This window comes from Phodopus roborovskii, unplaced genomic scaffold (genome assembly GCF_943737965.1).
Source record: "Phodopus roborovskii unplaced genomic scaffold, PHOROB, whole genome shotgun sequence".
NCBI classification, from domain to species: domain Eukaryota; kingdom Metazoa; phylum Chordata; class Mammalia; order Rodentia; family Cricetidae; genus Phodopus; species Phodopus roborovskii.
In genome coordinates this window covers 11924262-11943427 of record NW_026126636.1, presented here as the reverse complement: position 1 = coordinate 11943427, position 19166 = coordinate 11924262, and the positions used below count along the sequence as shown (strand labels likewise).

At 52.6% G+C, this 19166-nt stretch overlaps 1 protein-coding gene and 1 non-coding gene across 3 annotated transcripts; both read right to left on the bottom strand.

The window, feature by feature from the left end:
- Positions 1–7781: 7781 nt before the first annotated feature.
- Nop53 (NOP53 ribosome biogenesis factor) lies at positions 7782–15963 on the bottom strand. 2 transcript variants are annotated; one of them, XM_051207148.1, is made up of 13 exons: positions 15722–15963; positions 15164–15228; positions 12348–12456; positions 11715–11914; positions 11295–11365; positions 9908–10003; positions 9540–9644; positions 9280–9474; positions 8900–9075; positions 8732–8798; positions 8271–8347; positions 8122–8178; positions 7782–7834 (listed from the first exon to the last, which is right to left on the bottom strand). In XM_051207148.1, the coding sequence occupies exons 1-13, from the start codon at positions 15946–15948 to the stop codon at positions 7828–7830; spliced, it is 1452 nt and encodes a 483-aa protein (XP_051063105.1). In that variant the 5' UTR covers positions 15949–15963; the 3' UTR covers positions 7782–7827. The 2 variants fall into 2 exon arrangements, with proteins under 2 accessions (XP_051063105.1, XP_051063106.1); XM_051207149.1 differs by lacking the exon at positions 7782–7834 and having other exon boundaries at positions 8118–8178.
- Positions 8584–8692, bottom strand: LOC127239060 (small nucleolar RNA SNORD23). Its single transcript, XR_007835960.1, has one exon. It is a non-coding gene; the product is annotated as a small nucleolar RNA SNORD23 (small nucleolar RNA).
- Positions 15964–19166: the final 3203 nt, after the last annotated feature.

The following is a 19166-nucleotide window of genomic DNA, read 5'->3' as shown; positions in this document are numbered from 1 at the left end:
CTCTTCCAGAAACAGATGGAAGCAGATGCAGAAATCCACAACTAACCAACAATTAAAGTGAGGCAGGAGCGATAATTTGAACAAAGGAGTCAAGACCATGATGGGGAAACCCACAGAATCAGCTGACCCGAGCTAGTGAGACTATAGTGACAATGGGAAACCTGCCTGAGACTGAACTAGGCTCCCTTAATATCGGTGACAATGGTGTGGCTGGGACAATGTATGAGGCCACTGGCAGTGGGCCCAAGATCTAACTCTAATGCACAACTGACTTAGTGGAGCCCATGCTGTATAGAGAGATGCCTTGTCAGCCTAGACACAGGGGTGTGGGGTGGGGAGGTGCCTTGTCCCGCCTCAAGGAGATGATGGACAGACTTAGTAGACTTCCTAGGGGAGGCCTCACCCTCTCTGAGGAGCAGATGGGAGGAGGGAGGAGGGAGGGGGAGGGGGGAAGGAGGGAGGGGTAACTGAGATGCAGAGCACTTGCCCAGCATGCAACTGGTCCTGGTTTCAATCTCCAGCGCCACCAAAAAGCAAAACAGTATGGTGGAGAGTAACAGAGAAAGACACCTGACATTGACCTCTGACCTATAAACACAAAAAATACACACATATGCATGCATACTCAATGAGTACATACATACGTCATATAATAGATGTTACTAAAGACATTTAGTCCTCTATTTTCTATTTATTTCATTATATTTATTTTTTTTGTTTTGTTTTGTTTTCGAGACAGGGTTTCTCTGTGGCTTTGGACTCTGTCCTGGAACTCACTCTGTAGACCAGGCTGGCCTCGAACTCACAGAGATCCACCTGCCTCTGCCTCTTGAGTGCTGGGATTAAAGGTGTTTTCCACCAGCACCCAGTTTTTTTTGGGGAGGGTTTGTTTTTTGTTTTTTTTTTTAAAGACAGGGTCTCATAATCTGAGCATGGTGGCACACATCTTTAATACCAGCACTCAAGAGGCAGAGAGACAAGCAGAACTCTGTGAGCTCCAGGCTAGCCTGGGCTACATAATGAAACTCTGTCTCAAAGAAACAAAACCGAAGGGCTGAAAGGGTGGCTCAGTGGTTAGGGAACCTTCATTCATTTCCCGGAACCCCTTCTCACAACTGCCTGCAACTCCAGCTCCAGGGGTCTCTGACATCTCTGCTAGGCGGGAAACCTGCACTCACAGCCACAGTCCACACATACGCATAATTAACCACAAAGCCTACATTCCTACAGCGTGGTCCTCACACAGCCACTAGAGGGCACCAGTCATACTGGCCACAGTTGCACTCTCTCCACTGGCGCGGTCCTCAGGAAGGGCCACCAATCTCTGCGTGATCTGGTCCCTTACCTCCGATGTCATCCACCACCAGTTCCCTCCTTCCCCTGCTGAGGCCACAAGGGAATCTTGCTTTTTTTTTTGTTTTTGTTTTTGTCTGTTTTTGGTTTTTGAAATTTCTGTGTAACAGTGCTAGCTGTCCCGAAACTCTACTTGTAGACCAGGCTAGCCTCGAACTCACAGAGATCTGCCTAGCTCTGCTTCCCAAGTGCTGAGATTAAAGGCATGTACCACCATACCCGGCTCTCCCTCACCCTTTTTTATTCTTAACTGAAATTAATTTCTGAAATAATTTTTATTTTATGTGTATTTTTGCCTGCATGCGCACCACATGCATACAGTACCAGTGATGGCCAGCAGGGGGCAGTGGGTCCCCTCGGACTGGAGTTACAGATGGCTGAGTTACAATATGAGGTACTGGGAAGTGAACTCAGGTCCTCTAGAAGAGCAGCCTGTGCTCTTAACCACTGAGCCTTCTCTCCAGCTCCTTTATTAAGGTTCAAACAGCAAGGTCGGAAGCTGGATTGGCGGCTTCGTGGCTGAGAGTGCTTGTTCTTTCGAAGAACTGAATTTCTGTACCCAGCAACCATGTCAGTAGGCTCACAATCCCCCTGTAACTCCAGCTATGGGGAATCTGAGGCCCTTTTCTGGCCTGTGCAGTTCCATATACAATACACACAGAGAGAGATAAATAGATGATGGATGGATGAAGAGAGAGAGAGAATAATACGGGTTTTTATTTCAGACAGTCTCACTCCATACTACTGGCTGTTCTGGAACTCACCGATCCCAGTGTCTGCCTCACAGTAAAGACATGTGCCGCCAAGCCCAGTCATTATTATTTTTTTTTTTTTTTAAAGCAGGAGTCCCAGCAACCATATGGTGGCTCACAACCATCTATAATGGGATCCGATACCATGTTCTCTCTGATGTCCTCTTCAGTCATGCAGACATACATGCAGTTATTTTAAAAACGAAACAAAAAAATCTTTAAAAAAAACAAAGCAAGGTCGGGAACACTGAAGATCAGCTGGGGTCTGAGATAGCCAAGCTGATCAGACTGATCAGAGAAAGGACAGGATTCTGGGAAGAACATCACACTGGTCTGGCAGGCGCCCACTGGGTCCCAAAGGGCCCTCAGGAGCACCATACACGAGACACGGTGGCCCTTTCCCCTAAGCCCCTCAACCAGAATGTCTTCCAGCACTTGATAATCTTTCTTCTCTCTCTCTCTCTCTCTCTCTCTCTCTCTCTCTCTTTCTCTCTCTGATTGATTAGACTGATTATTAAAAATAGGGTCTTGCTATGTGGCCTAGGCTAGACCATGAGCTCCCAAGCGCTATGGCAACATTTGTATAGATAACATGCCTGTCTCTAACACATCTGTAACAGGCTGGCCTGTGGGTAAGAAAGCTTCTAAAAAAGCCTCTGCCTACACCAGGAAGGAGACCACCTCAACTGTCCCATGAGAGGGAAGTCCTGGTCTAATAAAATACTACTGAGTCCAGATGCCTTGCTTGGTCCTCTGTGGCTCTGGGCTACATACTTTCGATTTCTCTCCTGCTAAAAATAAACTCTGACTCTTACTACACCTTGTGCTCCAGTGTGAACTCTGCAGAAACAGGAGAAACTGGGTCAGTGACTGTGTTTGTTGGGACCGGAGGAAATGTGGAAGGAGGCATCTCCTCATCCATAGCTTCCACCTCTGTGGATTAGCCCAGTCTAATGGGACCCTAAGACACTTGACCACTAGTGTGTCATGTGGCTTTGGAAGCTGTCTAGCTCTTGCAGAACAGGCTGGCCTCGAACTCACAGAGATCCCCTGCCTCTGCCTCACAAGTGCTGGGATCAAAGGTATGCGCCACCACTGCCCAGCTTGCAAGAGTTTTAATTTCATGATGTTAATATAAACGGTAGGCTGGTGAGAAGACTCAGCGGGAAAGGGTGCTTGGCTGCCCTGGAACTCACACTGTGGAAGAACAGAACCTGCTCCTGCAGAAGTGTCCTCTGACCCATATACCTGCCTGTGGCAAGCAAAACAAGCACAGCACACTGCTGGGCCTGTCTGTGAGGGGTGTGCAGAGAAGACTAGATCCCAGGGCTCTGGCTCGATGCATCACTGCTGACTCAATGGGCCAAAGGCGGGGGTGGGGTCCAGCTGGAGAAACTGTCACCAGCGTACATCTTGTCCTGGCTCCTTCCTTTTACTCTCACTCTGCTTCTGGGACACCTTGAGTGAACTATTCTCTTCTCCCCACAGCGATGGACTGACTGAACCTCTAAAACCATGAAACAAAACAAGTAATTCAAGGCTGAAATGATGGAAGGCTGCTCTTTCAGAGGACCCAGTTTCAATCCCCAGCACCTGGATCTACCATCGAGCCACACCCCAGCCCCTCACTGGGGGATTCTAGGCAGGGGCTCCACCACTGAGCCACGCCCCAGCCCCTCACTGGGGGATTCTAGGCAGGGGCTCTACCACTGAGCCACACCCCCAGCCCCTCACTGGGGGATTCTAGGCAGGGGCTCTACCACTGAGCCACACCCCAGCCCCTCACTGGGGGATTCTAGGCAGGGGCTCTACCACTGAGCCACACCCCAGCCCCTCACTGGGGGATTCTAGGCAGGAGCTCCACCACTGAGCCACACCCCAGCCCCTCACTGGGGGATTCTAGGCAGGGGCTCCACCACTGAGCCACGCCCCCAGCCCCTCACTGGGGGATTCTAGGCAGGGGCTCCACCACTGAGCCACGCCCCAGTCCCTTAGTGGCAAGTTCTAGCAGACACTGCAGGCGTCAGCTAGCTTGTTGTCACCATAGACTACAGTGACTCTCTCCAGCAGGGTGGTATCCTCACCTGTTTCTTCAGAAGTAGCCGTAAGTCTTCCTCTTTAGTTTGTGCCTGCTTGCCGTAGAAGTCAAGAACTGTTTCTGGTAGGACATGGCAGCGCATGCCTTCGATCCCAGCACACAGGAGGCAGGAAGGTCTCTATAAACCCTGGAGCAGCCAGGACTAAGAATTTCTCCCTGTGGCTATACTGGTTAGTTGTCTTTCTGCGCTGCTGGTTCAAATCTTTAGACCGTTTTCTTCCAGGGATGTTTGTCACTTTGTTTGTGGCTGCTCTTTGTTTGTTTGGTTTAGTTTGGTTTTTCGAGACAGGGTTCCTCTATATTGTTTTGGTGCCTGTCCTGGAACTCGATCTGTAGACCAGGCTGGCCTCGAACTCACAGAGATCCGCCTGCTTCTGCCTCCCTGGTGCTGGGACTAAAGGCATGTGCCACCAACACCCGGCTTTTTTTTTTTTTTTTTTTTTTTTTTTTAATGACCTTTCTTTGGACCAATTTCTCCAGGATAAGAGATCCTGGTCAGATTCCACCCATGTTCCCCATAAAGCCTGTTCTCTGTCCTGAAGGCTATTCCTGTCCTCCCCCCCCCCAAGGATGTTCTGTAGACTAGAAATCAGTGCTTTATGTGTGGGTGGGGACAGATGGCAGGGGAAGGAGGGGCAGGAATGGCAGTTGTTGGAACACATACTTTTTATGCATCTAAGGCGTCTCAAGTCCCGGCCTCTGGCGCAGGGTGTCCACACTGACAGGGAGTCTAGGGGACGAAGTTCAGGGCCAGGGAAGGCCACTGGGGTGGGTTGAGTGAGGTGGTCTTGGTCACCGGGTCACCAAGTGTGCAGCCTGGCCCTCCAAGGCGAACTTGAGAACCTCAGTGAGACTGCAGGAAATGCGTGTGTCCCACAAGCAGTAAATGGCCCCTGTCCCATCTGGCATTGCCATCAGGAGCAAGCAATGTGGGAGGAAGGGAGCCTGGTTAACTAAAGTCCAGGCTGCAAAGGACCTGTGTGACCTCCTTCCTGCAGGTGACGTGCCTTTCTGTATTTCCAGTTCGGTAGAGGATACTGCCCTTGTGGCTGGAAGACCCTGCCTTCAAAAAGCGCTTTAGGACTGGGCCCATTCTCTTCAGCCCTGTTTGCTGGCTGCTGATACAATGGGGTTTAAAAAAAAAGTCTTTCCTCATGCTGATCTCACTCCTGGGGGCTGTGAGGAAACAGGGGAATCTGGGAGAAAGCTTAAGGCCTGGCATTCTGAGAATGGGAGGAAGTGTGTAGGGGCCAGGGGTTTTGTGTTCTGGTGCTGGGTGGGACTGATCATCCACTCTGGCGTGCAACCAACAAACTCCTTGCCAAGTCTCAGGGGCAGCAGGGTTCTAGCAAATTCATTGTCGTTTTTCTCCCAGCGTTTCCGATTTTTCCTGTACTGAACCAACCTTTTAAGACAGTGTCCGAGCTGGGGCTGTGCCTGTTGGCAGAGTGCTTGCTTGGGATGTGGGAAATCCTGGGTTCAATACCTCGTGCTACATAAAACCAGGCAGGGTAGTGTATGTCCATAATCCTGGCGCTCCGAGGGTAGTTAGGAGGGTCAGGTCAAGGCTCTCTGCTGTGACCTGGGAAATTCGAGGCTAGCCTGGGCTACTCCAGACCCATCTTAACTTAAAGAGGTGGGGACCCTGGAGAGATAGTTTAGTGGCTCAGAGTGTCCTGATCTTAGAGGAATGTAGTCAGTGGCTTACAACTACCTGTGTCTCCCTCCAGTATATCCCAAGGCCCTGTCTGGCTTCCATGAGAACTCACACAAACATTAAAGAAAAATACGTTACAACAAACGTATGCCTCAGCAGTTCAGAGCACTAGCTACTCCTAAAGAGGACCCAGGTTCGATTTACAGCACCCATGTTTGAAAACTATGGCTAACTCTAGTTCCAGGGTTCTCTCAAGTTCAAGGAGACTCAAAGTTCTAGCGACCTTGGGCACTGGGAAGTTCTGGTTGGATCCTCTTTCCCTCCAACCATCCTCAAGGCGCCACACCACAGTGGGCAGCAGATACCAGGACACAGGATGGTGCTGTTTCCCGAATGCGGGCATGGGGAGGTGGGAGTGTGGAGGGAGACACCTTTGAGGGCTGGCCCGGATGGAGGCCAGGGGCACTGGACAGGACAGTTGTTTCCTTTTTTGTTTTTTTTTTTTTTTTGGGGGGGGGGGGAGACAGGGTTTCTCTGTGTAGCTTTGGAGCATCTTCTTCCTGACACTCACTTTGTAGGCCAGGCTGGCCTCTGCCTCCTAAATGCTGGGATTAAAGGTGTGCAGCAACACTTCCCAGTGCACTTGACATTTTCATACTGGTTCCAAACCCCTTCCACTCTAGAGCAAGAGACCGAGGTCATGCAAGTGTTCGTAGGAGTGAGGGTGAAAATGATCAAAATGCACTGTATTCATGTTGGGGACCCAGGTCCTCTGCAAAAGCAGCGAGCGCTCGACGACTAAGCCACCTCTCCAGCTTCACACCCCCCCCTTAAGGATGTAAACTTGGTTCTAAGGATGTAAACTCGGTTCCTTGCCAAAGGCCTTTTATAAACAGGAAACGAAGAGGGAGCCCTGTGATCCCATAAGAAGTGTGGATTTGCACTGGACTTGTTGGAAAGGGCACGAGGGGAGGAAGATAAGAATCCCCATGGTACTAAAGTCATTTAGCTTTCTTCTTTGGCAGGCCCTTACGGCTCCATTGTCTCGAGTGTTTGACATTCAGATACAGGACCTGCTGGTCTGAGGATACTGTTGAGATCAATGATCTGTTATATGTAACAGCAGGAATGGCAGTACTTGCCTGCCCTCCCAGGGCAGGGGGCCTCTCAGTTCAACAGTGTGACACTACATTAACACTCCTCTAAACAAACAAAATAATAAGGAAGTTGCTAGAAGATGAACAGAATGCCAAGGGTGACAAATGCCACAAGGGACCGTACTACAGTGCTTAGAGGGCTGCAATTTACATAGGACACCGAGGGACACTGCAGTGAGGCCTGAAGCTTGAGCAAAGGTCGCAGGGAACTGAAGAGGAAACCGTGATGATTCACAGCAAGAGCTTCCTGGAGGTGAATATGAGAATGTAGCTCAATGGTGGAGCCCCTGCCTAGAATCCCCCAGTGAGGGGCTGGGGGCGTGGCTCAGGGGTAGAGCCCCGCCTAGAATCCCCCAGTGAGGGGCTGGGGCGTGGCTCAGTGGTAGAGCCCCTGCCTAGAATCCCCCAGTGAGGGGCTGGGGCGTGGCTCAGTGGTAGAGCCCCTGCCTAGAATCCCCCAGTGAGGGGCTGGGGTGTGGCTCAGTGGTAGAGCCCCTGCCTAGAATCCCCCAGTGAGGGGCTGGGGGTGTGGCTCAGTGGTAGAGCCCCTGCCTAGAATCCCCCAGTGAGGGGCTGAGGCGTGGCTCAGGGGTAGAGCAGCAGTAGAGTCGTGGTCTCCACACACTCAGCACTGATGGCAAGCTCTGCTACAGAGGGTCTGTGCTACCTAAGTCCTGGGCCACAGAGGAGAAGCAGAGATAGGGTGTGTGGGCTTTAGGAGGGGAGACGCAGCTTGTAAGAAGAAAGTTACATGACACCTGGGCTGGTCGCAGTACTTTATTGAGGGGTGGGGCTCCAACATCTGCACAGCTACAACCTGAGGACAGAGGGCAGAGTTGAGGTGGATGAGTGGAGGGCCACACCCCAATCTTTCATACTCGATGCCCCTTCTGGTTTGGGACTTCAGTTCCCCTTGGGCACCCTCTGCATCCCAATCTAGGTTCCTGGCCCCTTCCCCACCCCCACTGGTTGACCAATCACAGGGTTTGGGAAGGCCCTGGACCTGGCAGCTTTCAAAGGGAAGGAGGGCTACTATGGGGTGAGCAGTCTTTAAGACGGGCTCACAGGACGCCAGTCAGTCACACGCGGAAGGGCCTCACTCACTGCAACTCGCGGAAGGAGCGCTTCTCCACCAACTTCACTTTGTACTTTCGCTTGAACCTGAAGAAGAGGCAAGCATGGCTGAGCGACCCTTACCTCAGCAATCAGGGTCTCCCCCCCCCCCCACTCTTCCCACTGTGGCAGGTTCTTACTTAGCTCGTTCCCGGGGCTCGATCATATTTCTCTTCTGGAAGCTCTTGAACCTGTCTCGGAGTATGTTACCTTCTGGCTGCGGGACAGAGCACAGAGAGACCTTAGCAGGGCCAGGGAGAAGGAAGCCAGGCCGGGACAGTGCTGGGGTCAATGCGTGCCATCCTGGCTAGGCCTAGGACTGCAAAAATGGAGCCCCATTGCCAGGCCAGGCCAGGCCAGGCCAGGCTCCAGGCACGCACAGCTTTCAGAGACTCACTAGGAGTGACGTGATTTAGGCTGTGACAAAAGACCAGAACACCCCCCACCACCCTGTGCCCTCAGACCCCAGGCAATGGCCCAACTGGCCCAGCCCAGGGCAGCCAGGGTGTCGCCCACAGCCCCGAAGGGCACGGGGAGCAAGGATGGTTATCATCACTGGGCACAGGGTTCCCACGGCACCCTGCCAGCCCATGGGAAGTACCTTCAGCGTCCTGAGAGAGCCAGACAACTCGGAGCTGAGCTGCACATCAATGTCAGGGTCCTGGTACCTACAGAACACAGGGTAGACGACTCTCAGGCGGTTGGCTCTCATGGGGCCACGACGTAGCCTGGAGACCCACAGTTCCTGCAACCCTGGCCCAGGCCTCACTTGAGCCGCCCCAGCCTGCGGGGCTTGTCAGCCTCTGCCAGTCGCCGCATGCGCCGCTGCTCCCTCCGCCTTGCCAGCTCTGCCAGCCTCCGGGCCACCTGGGCCTTGATCCCACGAAGCCTGAAGAGCTCCTGATGCTGAAGCCGGGCTGCCCGCAGTGCAGCCTGCTGTACCCGCTGGGGACAGAACAGAGCAAGAGCTCACTCAACCTAGCGCCTTCCCCACCCGGGGCCCACAGAGCAACGGCCTCCTTTCTCATGGCACTGGTTATCGGGTCGCATGACAGCGGTGTCCCAGGGCCCTGCACCTCTCAGCCTGCAGGGTGGTGCTGAACGGGGAGGCCCATGAGCAACACGGGCCCACAGGGCGGGGGCGCTCACCAGCTTGCGAGCGGCCTTCTCCCGCCGCCGCTGCTGCTCTGTCTTCTTCTCCATCTTCTTCTCCACACCGGCAGGGCCAGCGGGCGAAGTTTCATCGGCCCCATCATCAGCCGCCGGCCGCTCAATGCAGCCCGGCTCATCCTCGCCATCGGACTCCTCCAGCAGGCCTTCGCACATCTCCCGAAACACAGACTCCTAGGGAGCATGGCGATTAGAGGGGGTGGGGTTACAGGTAGAGACCAATGGTGGATGGGGCTCACCTGGGTAGCGGCTTGCTCTGCGGTGGGCAGGGCCAGCTGCCGCTCCAGCTTTTCTGCCTCCTTCTCACGCTGCACCTCCACCTCGTGGGCCTTTAGCAGCAGGGCCTGGGTTGAGAGGGGAGAGTCTAGTGTTAGGACCCTACCCTACCTATGTCTGGGCCTCACAGCGCCCCCCCCCCCCCAGGGCTCCACCCTCCACACACCAGCACACAGCTGAGCCAGTCTTGCCCTCACAGCATGCTGGGTTCTGGTTAGGTGGTAGTCCCCGAACAGACAAGTCCCGGGGAGGGAAGCAAAGTGGGGCCTGAGCTGAGGGGAGAAGGGACTGCGGGGGAGGGCGGGCAGGAACCAGGACTCTGCACACCTACCTGGTGATCTTCAAAGGTTGGGTTGTAGGAGGCTCCCGCAGGAATCACCTCTACTGCAGGCAGCTGGGAGGGCTTGACGTGGAGGCGTGGTGGCCGCTGGAGGAAGACAAGACCAGGGAGGATGAGCTCCACGCCTTGAACAGTCAGTGTTTCCCGAAAATGCCTACCCGAATCTTCAAGACCAGTGTGAGAATATTGAGAGGCGGGGCCTGATGAGCCAGGCCTCAAGACGGCTGGCATGTGAAGGCTTCACCCTGCACTCTCGTCTGCACTCAGCCTTCCACTGTGTAAGGACACAGCCCCCCCCCATTTCCCACTGGCCCATCTCAGGGTGCACAATAGAAACATAAAGGACCAGGAGCCATGGTGGAGGGTAGGGCTGACCCGTCACTTACTGTGTGCACCTCAAACCCTGCACAGGGCACACCTGACTCCCAGACAAGGCTTTGCAGGCCTCTCCTGGGACAAGTCACGAGACCACTGAGGGGAAGGGGGCCGCATTTGCAAACATACCTGCCAAGCTGGGTCTGGATGGTCTTACAAACCCTACCACACTGCTACCTTTGGCTGTGATATGGGCCGTCTGCTGTCTGCCACAGCAAGCCACTGGTGACAATTCTAGTGCCCATGTGGTCCAAAAGTCCCCAAAGGACACAAGGAACAGAAAATCCAGGGCCACTCAAGATCCTCCAATGGCGCCTCAGGTGACCAGAGTGCCCTCTGCATCGAGCTTTCTTGCCTACCCGTAACTAGTCTCCTCCCTGGGACAAGCCCTACACTGAGAGGTCCCCTAGTGGCCCAAACTCCCCCACACCTGATCCCATGAGTTCTGGAGCTACTGTCTTAGGACTCTGCCTCCCACACACACCCTTGGCTGCAGGGGTCTCCGGCCCTGCTCTGCCTATGGCTGGCTTGCTCCTCCAGGTCTCTAGCCCCAGGAGTGATGGCCCCTGGCCTCCCTGAAGCCTGTCCCCCAACATCTCGCTTCCTGGAGACACACGGCACATGGATATTAAGGATGAGGTTTCCTCCAGCCCCACAGGGAGCAGCCCAACAGTGCAGAGAACTCCACAGCACCCTCTCCCAGAAGACAGGGTCCAGAGCTCAAGATGATGGCCACAAACCAACCGCCAACCCACAGCGCCAGCGCTGTGCACCCCGCAGTCTACAGGCATTTCTTCTGTTACCCCCGCTTCCCCAGCCATCCTAAGCAGGCCGTCACCCACACCCTACAGCTAGAGGAAGGGATGGAGGCACTGAAATGAGGTCACCTTCCCAAGGTGAGTCGCCGTGGGAGCTAGGACAGGCCACTAGGATGAGCGGCTCTGGGGCAAGGATGGAGACACCCCCCCCCCCCCCAGGGAGCTGCCTGCCTGCACAAACTTACCCTCACGCCTTTCTTCTTGGTCTGCTCCAGAAAAAACTCATCCTGACCAGCCAGCGGCTTGTCCAGAGGGTCTGAGGGGAGAGGAGAGCAGGTGCTTTGTGCTTTCTCTGGGACCCTTCCAGTCCCTCCACACTACGAAAACTGACATGAAATCCAGGCAAGGGAAGAGGATGCTCAGACCCCGTGGGCTCAAACCCCACCCAGGAGGGTTTGCGAAGGGGGTGGGGGAGACTGAAGGCTGAGGGGGGTCCCCACAACAGGCAACGATGGCACTGAGGACTTCAGACTCCCTGTCGGAAGACTGCCACACTAACCCTGGTAGCACGTGCCCCCGGAGGCCATCCCTGGACAGTGTATAATATGGACAACTGCACATGGCAGTTCCGCCCATCTGCAAATGAGAAAATGATGACCACTCACTGTTTGGGTTCCAGAGGTCATAGAAGGGCCGCTCAATGATGTCCTGGAGGCCGGGTTTGGCCTTTGGTGCAGGAGGACTGAGAAGCCGGGCCTGTGCCTTGCGCACCTCCCTGGGAAGCTCACCCTGCTTCGCCAGTTTCTCCCATAGCTCCTCCTTTCTCCTGAGCTTCTTGGCATTGGGGACCTGGTGTGCGAGGACGCTGGGTAAGGGGAGAGTGGCATCTGGTAAGGCGACAGCTGAGCAGTGGCCAGCCCCTTCCAGCTGGGCTCTTCCTGACTCAGCAACCTTTTTCCTGCTCACCTCAGAGTAGCCTCCTTGTAAACTGGCTCAACACACACCTCACATCCACTACTGTGGGTGGATCTGAGCATCCAGAACATCACACCCACACCTCCCCACACTCCACCTCAGGGCAGCCTGGCCTCTCCTCTCCTAGGACTGACACTAAGCCTGTATCTCCTGCACACTGGAGCCTCCCAATCCAACAGCCCCCTGGTCCAGGCTACCCTGTTGACGTAGTACCAGGGCTGCATCCTCTAAGACACTCTCCAGAGACCCAGCTGTGCCTTAGTCTGTCTACATCACCCCCCTTTCTGCACAAGTCTTCCGGGCCCAGGGCCAGAGGCACTCACTCTTTGGGAACAGGGACCTTAGAAGGATTCTCAAGGGCAAGGTCAACCCGTAGAGGTTTCTGGAGACGCTGTGACTTTTTCTGGACCCAGGTCCTCTTCTTGTTCAGTTCTGCAGCAGAGAAAAGTCCTCAACTCAGGCCTTCCCAACTTCATAAACCAATCCCTGGCTTCAGGTCAACTGGGGTCAAACAGCCTACAACCCACGCTATCCAGCACATACCCCAAGGTTCCCAGAGGCCCAGATCTGACCCACCCACAGCCTAGGACAGCAAGAGGCAGGCCTCGTGATGGGGACTAGGTCCCCATAGACCCATCTGGAGGGACTCAGAGACACAGCAGGAAAGGACCTCAGAACTAATAGGGAAGAGGGAAGGCATCCAGGACACTGAGATTCAAGAGGGACAGGCTATGGCCATCTCTGGGCACTCGGCTTTCTCTCCCAAAGGCCACCAGGAAAAGCAAGAATTCTCCTGCGGGGCACACTAAGGAGGCTGACCCAGGAGGATTGAGTCTGAGGTAAACAGAAAACCTGATTTCACAAATTAACAGGGGATGGGATGCAGCACTGCAAATAGTAATAACAACAGCAGCAGCAGCAGCAGCAAGATGCCGAGAAAACCTGAGTGATGGACTCCAAGGTGGCTCAGTGGCAAAGGCTCTTGACACCAAGCCTGACAACCTGAGTTTAATCCCAGGATCCCACAGGGATCCTACATGTTGTCCTCTGCCAAATGTGTGGTACGGCGTGTGCATGAAAACACACAGAACAAATGTAAAAACAAAAACTGAATGCTAACTTTCTTCAGGGATAAAACTCTGTAACTTGAGCCTGGCAGGGATAGCTCAAGCCTTTCCTCCCAGCACTTGAGACGCAGAGGCAGGCAGATCTCTGTGAGTTCGAATCCAGCCTGGTCACAAAGAGAGTTCCAGGACAGCCAGAGAAATCCTATCTCAAAAACTTGGCCTGTTTGCTACCTGTAATCCAAGCACTTGGGAGGCTGAAGCAAGAGGATATGAGTTCCAGGCCAGCCTAGGCTACATAGTAACCATTTAGCTAGCCTAGGAACAGAATGAGATCTCGTTTCAAAACAAAAACAAAACCTAGAAATCACTAAGTTAAGCAAAAATAAGCCAGACTCAGAAAGATAAGCACCATGTTTTCCCTTATACATAGAACCTAGATTTAAAATTACATGCATTGGCCAGTGTGTGGTGGTGAACCTTTAATTCCAACAGAGATAGGCAGATTTTGGTGAGTTCAGGACCTGCCTGGTCTGCACAGCAAGTTCCAGGCCAACGAGGCTGAACACTCAGACCTTGTGCAAACAAACACAAAACAACCTCCACATATGTCACAAAATTAGAAAGGAGACTGTGAGACAGGAAAGAGTAGATGGCTCACCACTTACACATACTTAGTGTTTGCACATGATGGTATATGTGTGTTCGTTTGTATCAGTCCCCAGCTCTCCCGTGGAGGCTCACAACCACCCCTTACCTCCAGATCCAGATCTAATGCTCTCCTTTGATCTCTGGGGCCCCATGCACATATGTGGCACACACATACATGTAGGCAAACACAAACAAATCTAACAAACATTTTTACACAGAGAAAACAACGGAAGGGCACTGTCAGAAGGGAACCAGCTAGAGAAGATAGGGAGGACAGAGGGGACGGGAGTAGATGAGAATAAGTAAAATGGAGACATTAAAAAGTGTAACGAAACCCATTTCTTTATATGCTAATGGGGAAATTTAGGAAGGAAAAAGGTCCATGTGCCCCCAAGCAGCTTCCCTGGCTTCTCCTGACCTTGTCAACCAAGTCCTGTTTTCATTAACAGGGTCTTCTGGCTCGTGGTGTGAATGTTAAGGTGCCCATTTGCTACCAAAACCCCAGCTTGCCCCGCAAAGCCATCGATTGGCTGGCCTGCTGGACCAGGCACCAGCTTGTTTCAGTTCCTGCTGAATCACTCTGGAGTGTTTTGTGCCACACTGGAGGAAACCTCAATCACTCATCAGAGCAATCCCTAACCTGCCCTTGTCTTCATGTCTCTGCAGGCCCAAACCCACATTCTAACGGGGTAAAGCCGGCTTGTCAAGACATGTTTCCCACTTACTGGCTGAAGCAAATCCTCTTGTTCTCTTTGTTTTGAGTCAGGATCTCACTGTGTAGCCCTGGCGGTCCTGGAACTCACTCTGTAGACCAGGCTACCCTTGAACTCAGAGAGCCACCTGCCTTCTGCCTCCCAAATGCTGGGATTAAAGGGGTGGATTACCACACTCACCATCATGCTCTTTTGGACAAAGGGCTGGGGGGAATACACCTCAGTGATATCGGCCTCGCTACGTGTGAGGCCTGGATTCCATCCCCAGTATTGAGAAAAAACAATCAAGAAGGTTGCCTTTCTTAAGATGATCTGAAGCCTTCTCTCCATCTATTCAAGGTAATCCTTAATATTTAAGTTGGTTCCTTCTAAACTCTTGTGGTAGAGCACACCTTTATACCCAGCACTCAGGAGGCAGAAGCAAGCAGATCTCTTAAGTCTGAGGCCACTCTGGTATACACGTTGAGACTCTGTCGCAACAAAAATTATTTTGTTTGTTGGTGGTGGTGGTTTTCTTTCGGTAGCATGCCCTTGCTGTGTAGACCAGGCTGGTCTTAAACAGAGGCCATCTGCCTCTCCCTCCCAAGAGCCGGAACTACAGGTATGTGCATGCCACAACATTCCCCTAAAATGCTGACTTTTTAAACTATATCATCAATATAGACACCATGTGATGCGAAACTCACACAAGGTCACAAAAGCACTTCTTACCTTTTTTCTTGGACCCTGTGTCCACGAAGAAGAGCTTTTCATTTGGGGCCTCGGCCAACAAGCCACTGCAGGATAAAAATGCAGACCCTTAGCCAAAACAATATCGGGGAGACAACAGACACTCTTAAGGCGGAGCCCTACCTCTTTGGTCCAGTCCAACACCTCCTCAAACCACGGAGTCCTTGCAGACTACATCTGGAGCTTTCACGTTACACAAGGTAGGATTTAAAACGTACAGTGCTGGGATGCCCGTGTGCTATCCCCCACTCACTTGAAATCCAAACCTGGTGGCAGGAGATTTTAACCCTAGCACACTCGGGAGGCCATCGGGGCCAGCTTGCATACACTTGCTATGTCCACATTACTAAGTGCCAGGACATCCAGAACTGCCTAGCGGGGCCAAGCTTCAAAAATTAAAAAGAAATAAAAAATAAAAACTAAATAAACTTAAACTCTACTGGGATTTCTGTATACTTATTTGTTGCAGCCGGTGCTGACACGTCCTGGACCCCCGAGACCCCGGAAGTGCCCGGCTGCGGAAGTCCCGCCCCCACGCACCCGGTCGTGCGCTCCTGCAGCCGCACGTCTTCCAGGAACTGGTCCACCTCTAGCCCCAGCGGCTCCTCAGCCAGCCTTCTCCAGCCGCGCTTCTTGTTCCGGGGGCCGCGCCGCCGCCGCCTCTGAGCGGGGTCCACCGAGGTGGGTCGCAGCCCCAAGAAGCCAGAGTCCGCATGGCTCTTCGCGCCGCGCTTCCCGCCGCCGCCGCCGCCGCTTCCCGCCGCCATCTTCTTAAAGGAAGAGCTTGGCCGCTCACGCGCACATATCCGGTTTGGAGTGTGCGCAACGCACTAAGACGCGCGGCGTGACGCACTTCCTGTTGCGGCCATCTTGGTAAAGGGCAGTAGTTCAGGGAGGTGAGGGAGGGCCATCTTGGTAAAGGATAGTTTTTCCTCCAGGCTTTTTTTTTTCTCCTTCCTTCTCTTTTAATTAAAAAAAAAAAAAAATCATTTATCTTTATTTTATGTGCTCTGGTGTTCTGCCTGCATGTATGGCTGTGTGAGGGTATCAGATCTTAAAATTCCGGTTGTGAGCTGCCATGTGGGTGCTGGGAATTGAACCCTGGTCCTCTGCAAGAGCAGTGGGTGCTCTCAACCGCTGAGCCCTCTCTCCTGCCACAATTTTTCTAGAAAAAGGCGGAGCACATATAGTTCTGCAAAGCTAAGAACTCTTCATGTCATAGGAGATGACGTTGAATTACTGACCCTCTGCCGCCATACCATGCTCCTTTGTTTGCACTGGGACCTGCAGTTTCCGACTGGTGCAGTGGCTTACCGAAAAGTTTACACACCCCGATAGGCCTCTCCACCCATGCAGCGATCCAAATCAGACCAAGTCAAACTGAATTTTAAAAGCCCACGGTTCATGGATACAGCGCTCCCAGATGGCCTTCCAGCCCCACAGAGCGGAGACGGGACCGGAGAAACCACGAGTCTGTTTTCTGGGGGGGGGGCAGTTTAAATACCCTGTGGGAGTGGCTTTGAGCATCTCTGGGGAGGGGTCGTCATTTGGCGGGCTCTCTGAGACCCAGTGGAGTTTGGAGGAAGACGTGGGTGGAACTTTCACGATAACAGTCGTGTAGATTCCTGGTTCTCATTCTGAGTGATATATCTTTCCCGGCGTCCTGAAATTTTGCTCAAACTACTTTTTAAAAATGCTTTTTAGTTTATTTTTACCTTCTGTGCATTGGAATTACAGACAGTTGTGAGTTGGCATGTGGGTGCTGGGAATTGATGAGCCCAGGTCCTGTGGAAGAGCAGCCAATGCCCTCAGCCACTGAGCCATCTCTCCAGCCCCAAACTACTTGTTTTTAATTTGACAAAGTCCAAACATGCCTGGGCCATTTTCACTTCCCATGGCCTTCTCACGTACATTTTGCCTCTCCTTACATGCCTTTGTGACACACTGGGTTTATTAGGGTTTTTTGTTTTTTGGTTTTTTTTTTTTTTTTTTTTTTTTTTTTTTTGCATGAGATGAATGAAGGGTTAGTCACTAGATCAGAGGCAACTGGTCAGACCCTACACCACTGAGGGACACCTCTCCTTTCCAAACAGTAACTGCCATAAGGGTGGAGTCGGGTCATTTTTCCCTTAACTTGTGTTTATTAAAGAATATGCTGGGCATGGGGCTGCCAAGATGACTCAGTAGATAAAGACTGTTGCTACCAAGTCTGGTGACCTTAGATGTATCCCCTGGACCCATATGATGGAAGCAAAGAGCAAACTTCTGCAAGCAGGTTGTTTATATGCCTTTCACAGGGCGTGCTGTGGCATGTTCGCTGAAATACACACTTAAAAGTTGGATTGTGTTCGTTATTCTAGCCCTGTCTATTCAAGAGAAGCCAAGGCAGGAGGATCACATGTTCAGGGCCATCCCGTACTGCAGAATGAGTAACTTAGAGAGACTTCCTGAAAAGAAGAAAAACAAGGGCTGGGGAGATGGCTTAATGGGTAAAAGGACTTTCTGGGCAGTCAGTCAGGACCTGAGTATGTGGCCTGGAGAGATGAGTCAGCTGTTAAAAGCACTGGCTCCTCTTCCACAAGGCCCTGGTTCAATTCCCAAGACCCATACGGCGGCTCACAACTGCCTGTATCTTCAGCTCTTTGGGATTCACACACGAAAAGTGTGCATGCATGCATGCATGAAAACAAGCATATACATTAATGAAAGTAAAAAGTAAAAAAAATTTAAAGTTCCAATCCTAGCATATTGGAAATCGAAGACCTTTAGGAAGGTCTGAGCTGAACACACGGAATGTGATGTTCAAGCAGTGTTAGTTCCTTGCATTATTCACGGGCTTAGGGGAGAGAGAGACTCAGAATCCCTGCTCTTGGGCATAGTACTATACAATGCCTTAGTTTTCTTGGCTGTAAAACAGGAGTAATAATGTTGTTATCCTGAAGATAAAAGTTAATACGTGTGAAACATAAAGCATGTAAGGTGGTGCCTAGCATCTGAGTGCGAGCTGCCACTGCCTCCACCCACACCCCATCACATCCCCAAGGGGCCCCTGGGAAGTAGTAGTCATCCAAAGAGGTCTACAAAGGTTTTTGCTTTCCTTCCACGCCCCTCCTCCGCAGTCCCCCACCCCCCCACACACACCTGCCCCATTGTGCTGAGAGTAGAAACCAGAGCACATGCAGTGCAGGCAGCACATCCAACCTTTTCCACCCCCCCCAAAAAAAAAAAAAAAAAAAAAAAAAAAAAAAAACAGTCTCAGGCTGGCCTGCTGCCGTTGTGCTGGGATTACAAAGGACCACTATACCAGATTCTTTAAAGGAAAAAGGCAAGGGGAGGAGGGAACACGTCGCTCCAGGGTCACACAGCAGAACTCAGCTCAGTCCTTGCACAGGGTGTTGAGGTGATTGATGGCCTGGACTGAGTCACTAGCCATCTTCCCGCCAGACTACGCCAGAGGGCGTCCCTGGCCGCAGAGCAGGACTTGCGTGGGCGAGAGGCTCTCTAGGCCAGCATGTTCCGGACGAAGTGGGTATGGGCCAGGAGTGTGTCTTGTACACTCGGACACTAATCCCTCCTCCCCCAAGACCCGGTGATATCGGGGCTACGGGATCTGCTCTAGTGCATTCGCGTTGTGTCAATGCGCACTGGAGGGCGCTTTGGGGACGAAGGGGAGAAGGGGACGCTGTACCCAGTCTGGCACTGGTCCACGCCCAGGACTGAGTTCCCAGGCCCTGAGGCAGGAGGCGGGAGGGAGGGATGTCCCGGGGATGGGGAGGGCCCTGAGTAACTTTTCTTCGGAAAATATGCAGGGCTGGCCCCCAGCCCGAGACTGAGTCAGCTCAGTGTTGAGTCACAGGCTGCACCGCCCCTGTGAGCTAGAATGGTCCCCCAGGCGTCTCTTCCCTAGGGGTCTCCTGCCCCAAGATAGCCTGACATAGACATAAGCAGCAGCCTTGGCTTTATTGGCCCTGTAGGGGACACTTTT

What these genes read in the sequence shown, in the direction of transcription:
- Nop53 (XM_051207148.1), bottom strand. Translation starts at nt 15,948, where the DNA reads ATGGCGGCGGGAAGCGGCGGCGGCGGCGGCGGGAAGCGCGGCGCGAAG. An exon ending in AGAAGGCCGCTCGCAAGCTG is followed by an intron (nt 9,076 to 9,279) that starts GTGAGCGCCCCC and finishes TTCTGTCCCCAG; the next exon opens with CGGGTACAGCAGGCTGCACT. An exon ending in GCTCTCTCAGGACGCTGAAG is followed by an intron (nt 8,348 to 8,731) that starts GTACTTCCCATG and finishes TCTGTCCCGCAG; the next exon opens with CCAGAAGGTAACATACTCCG.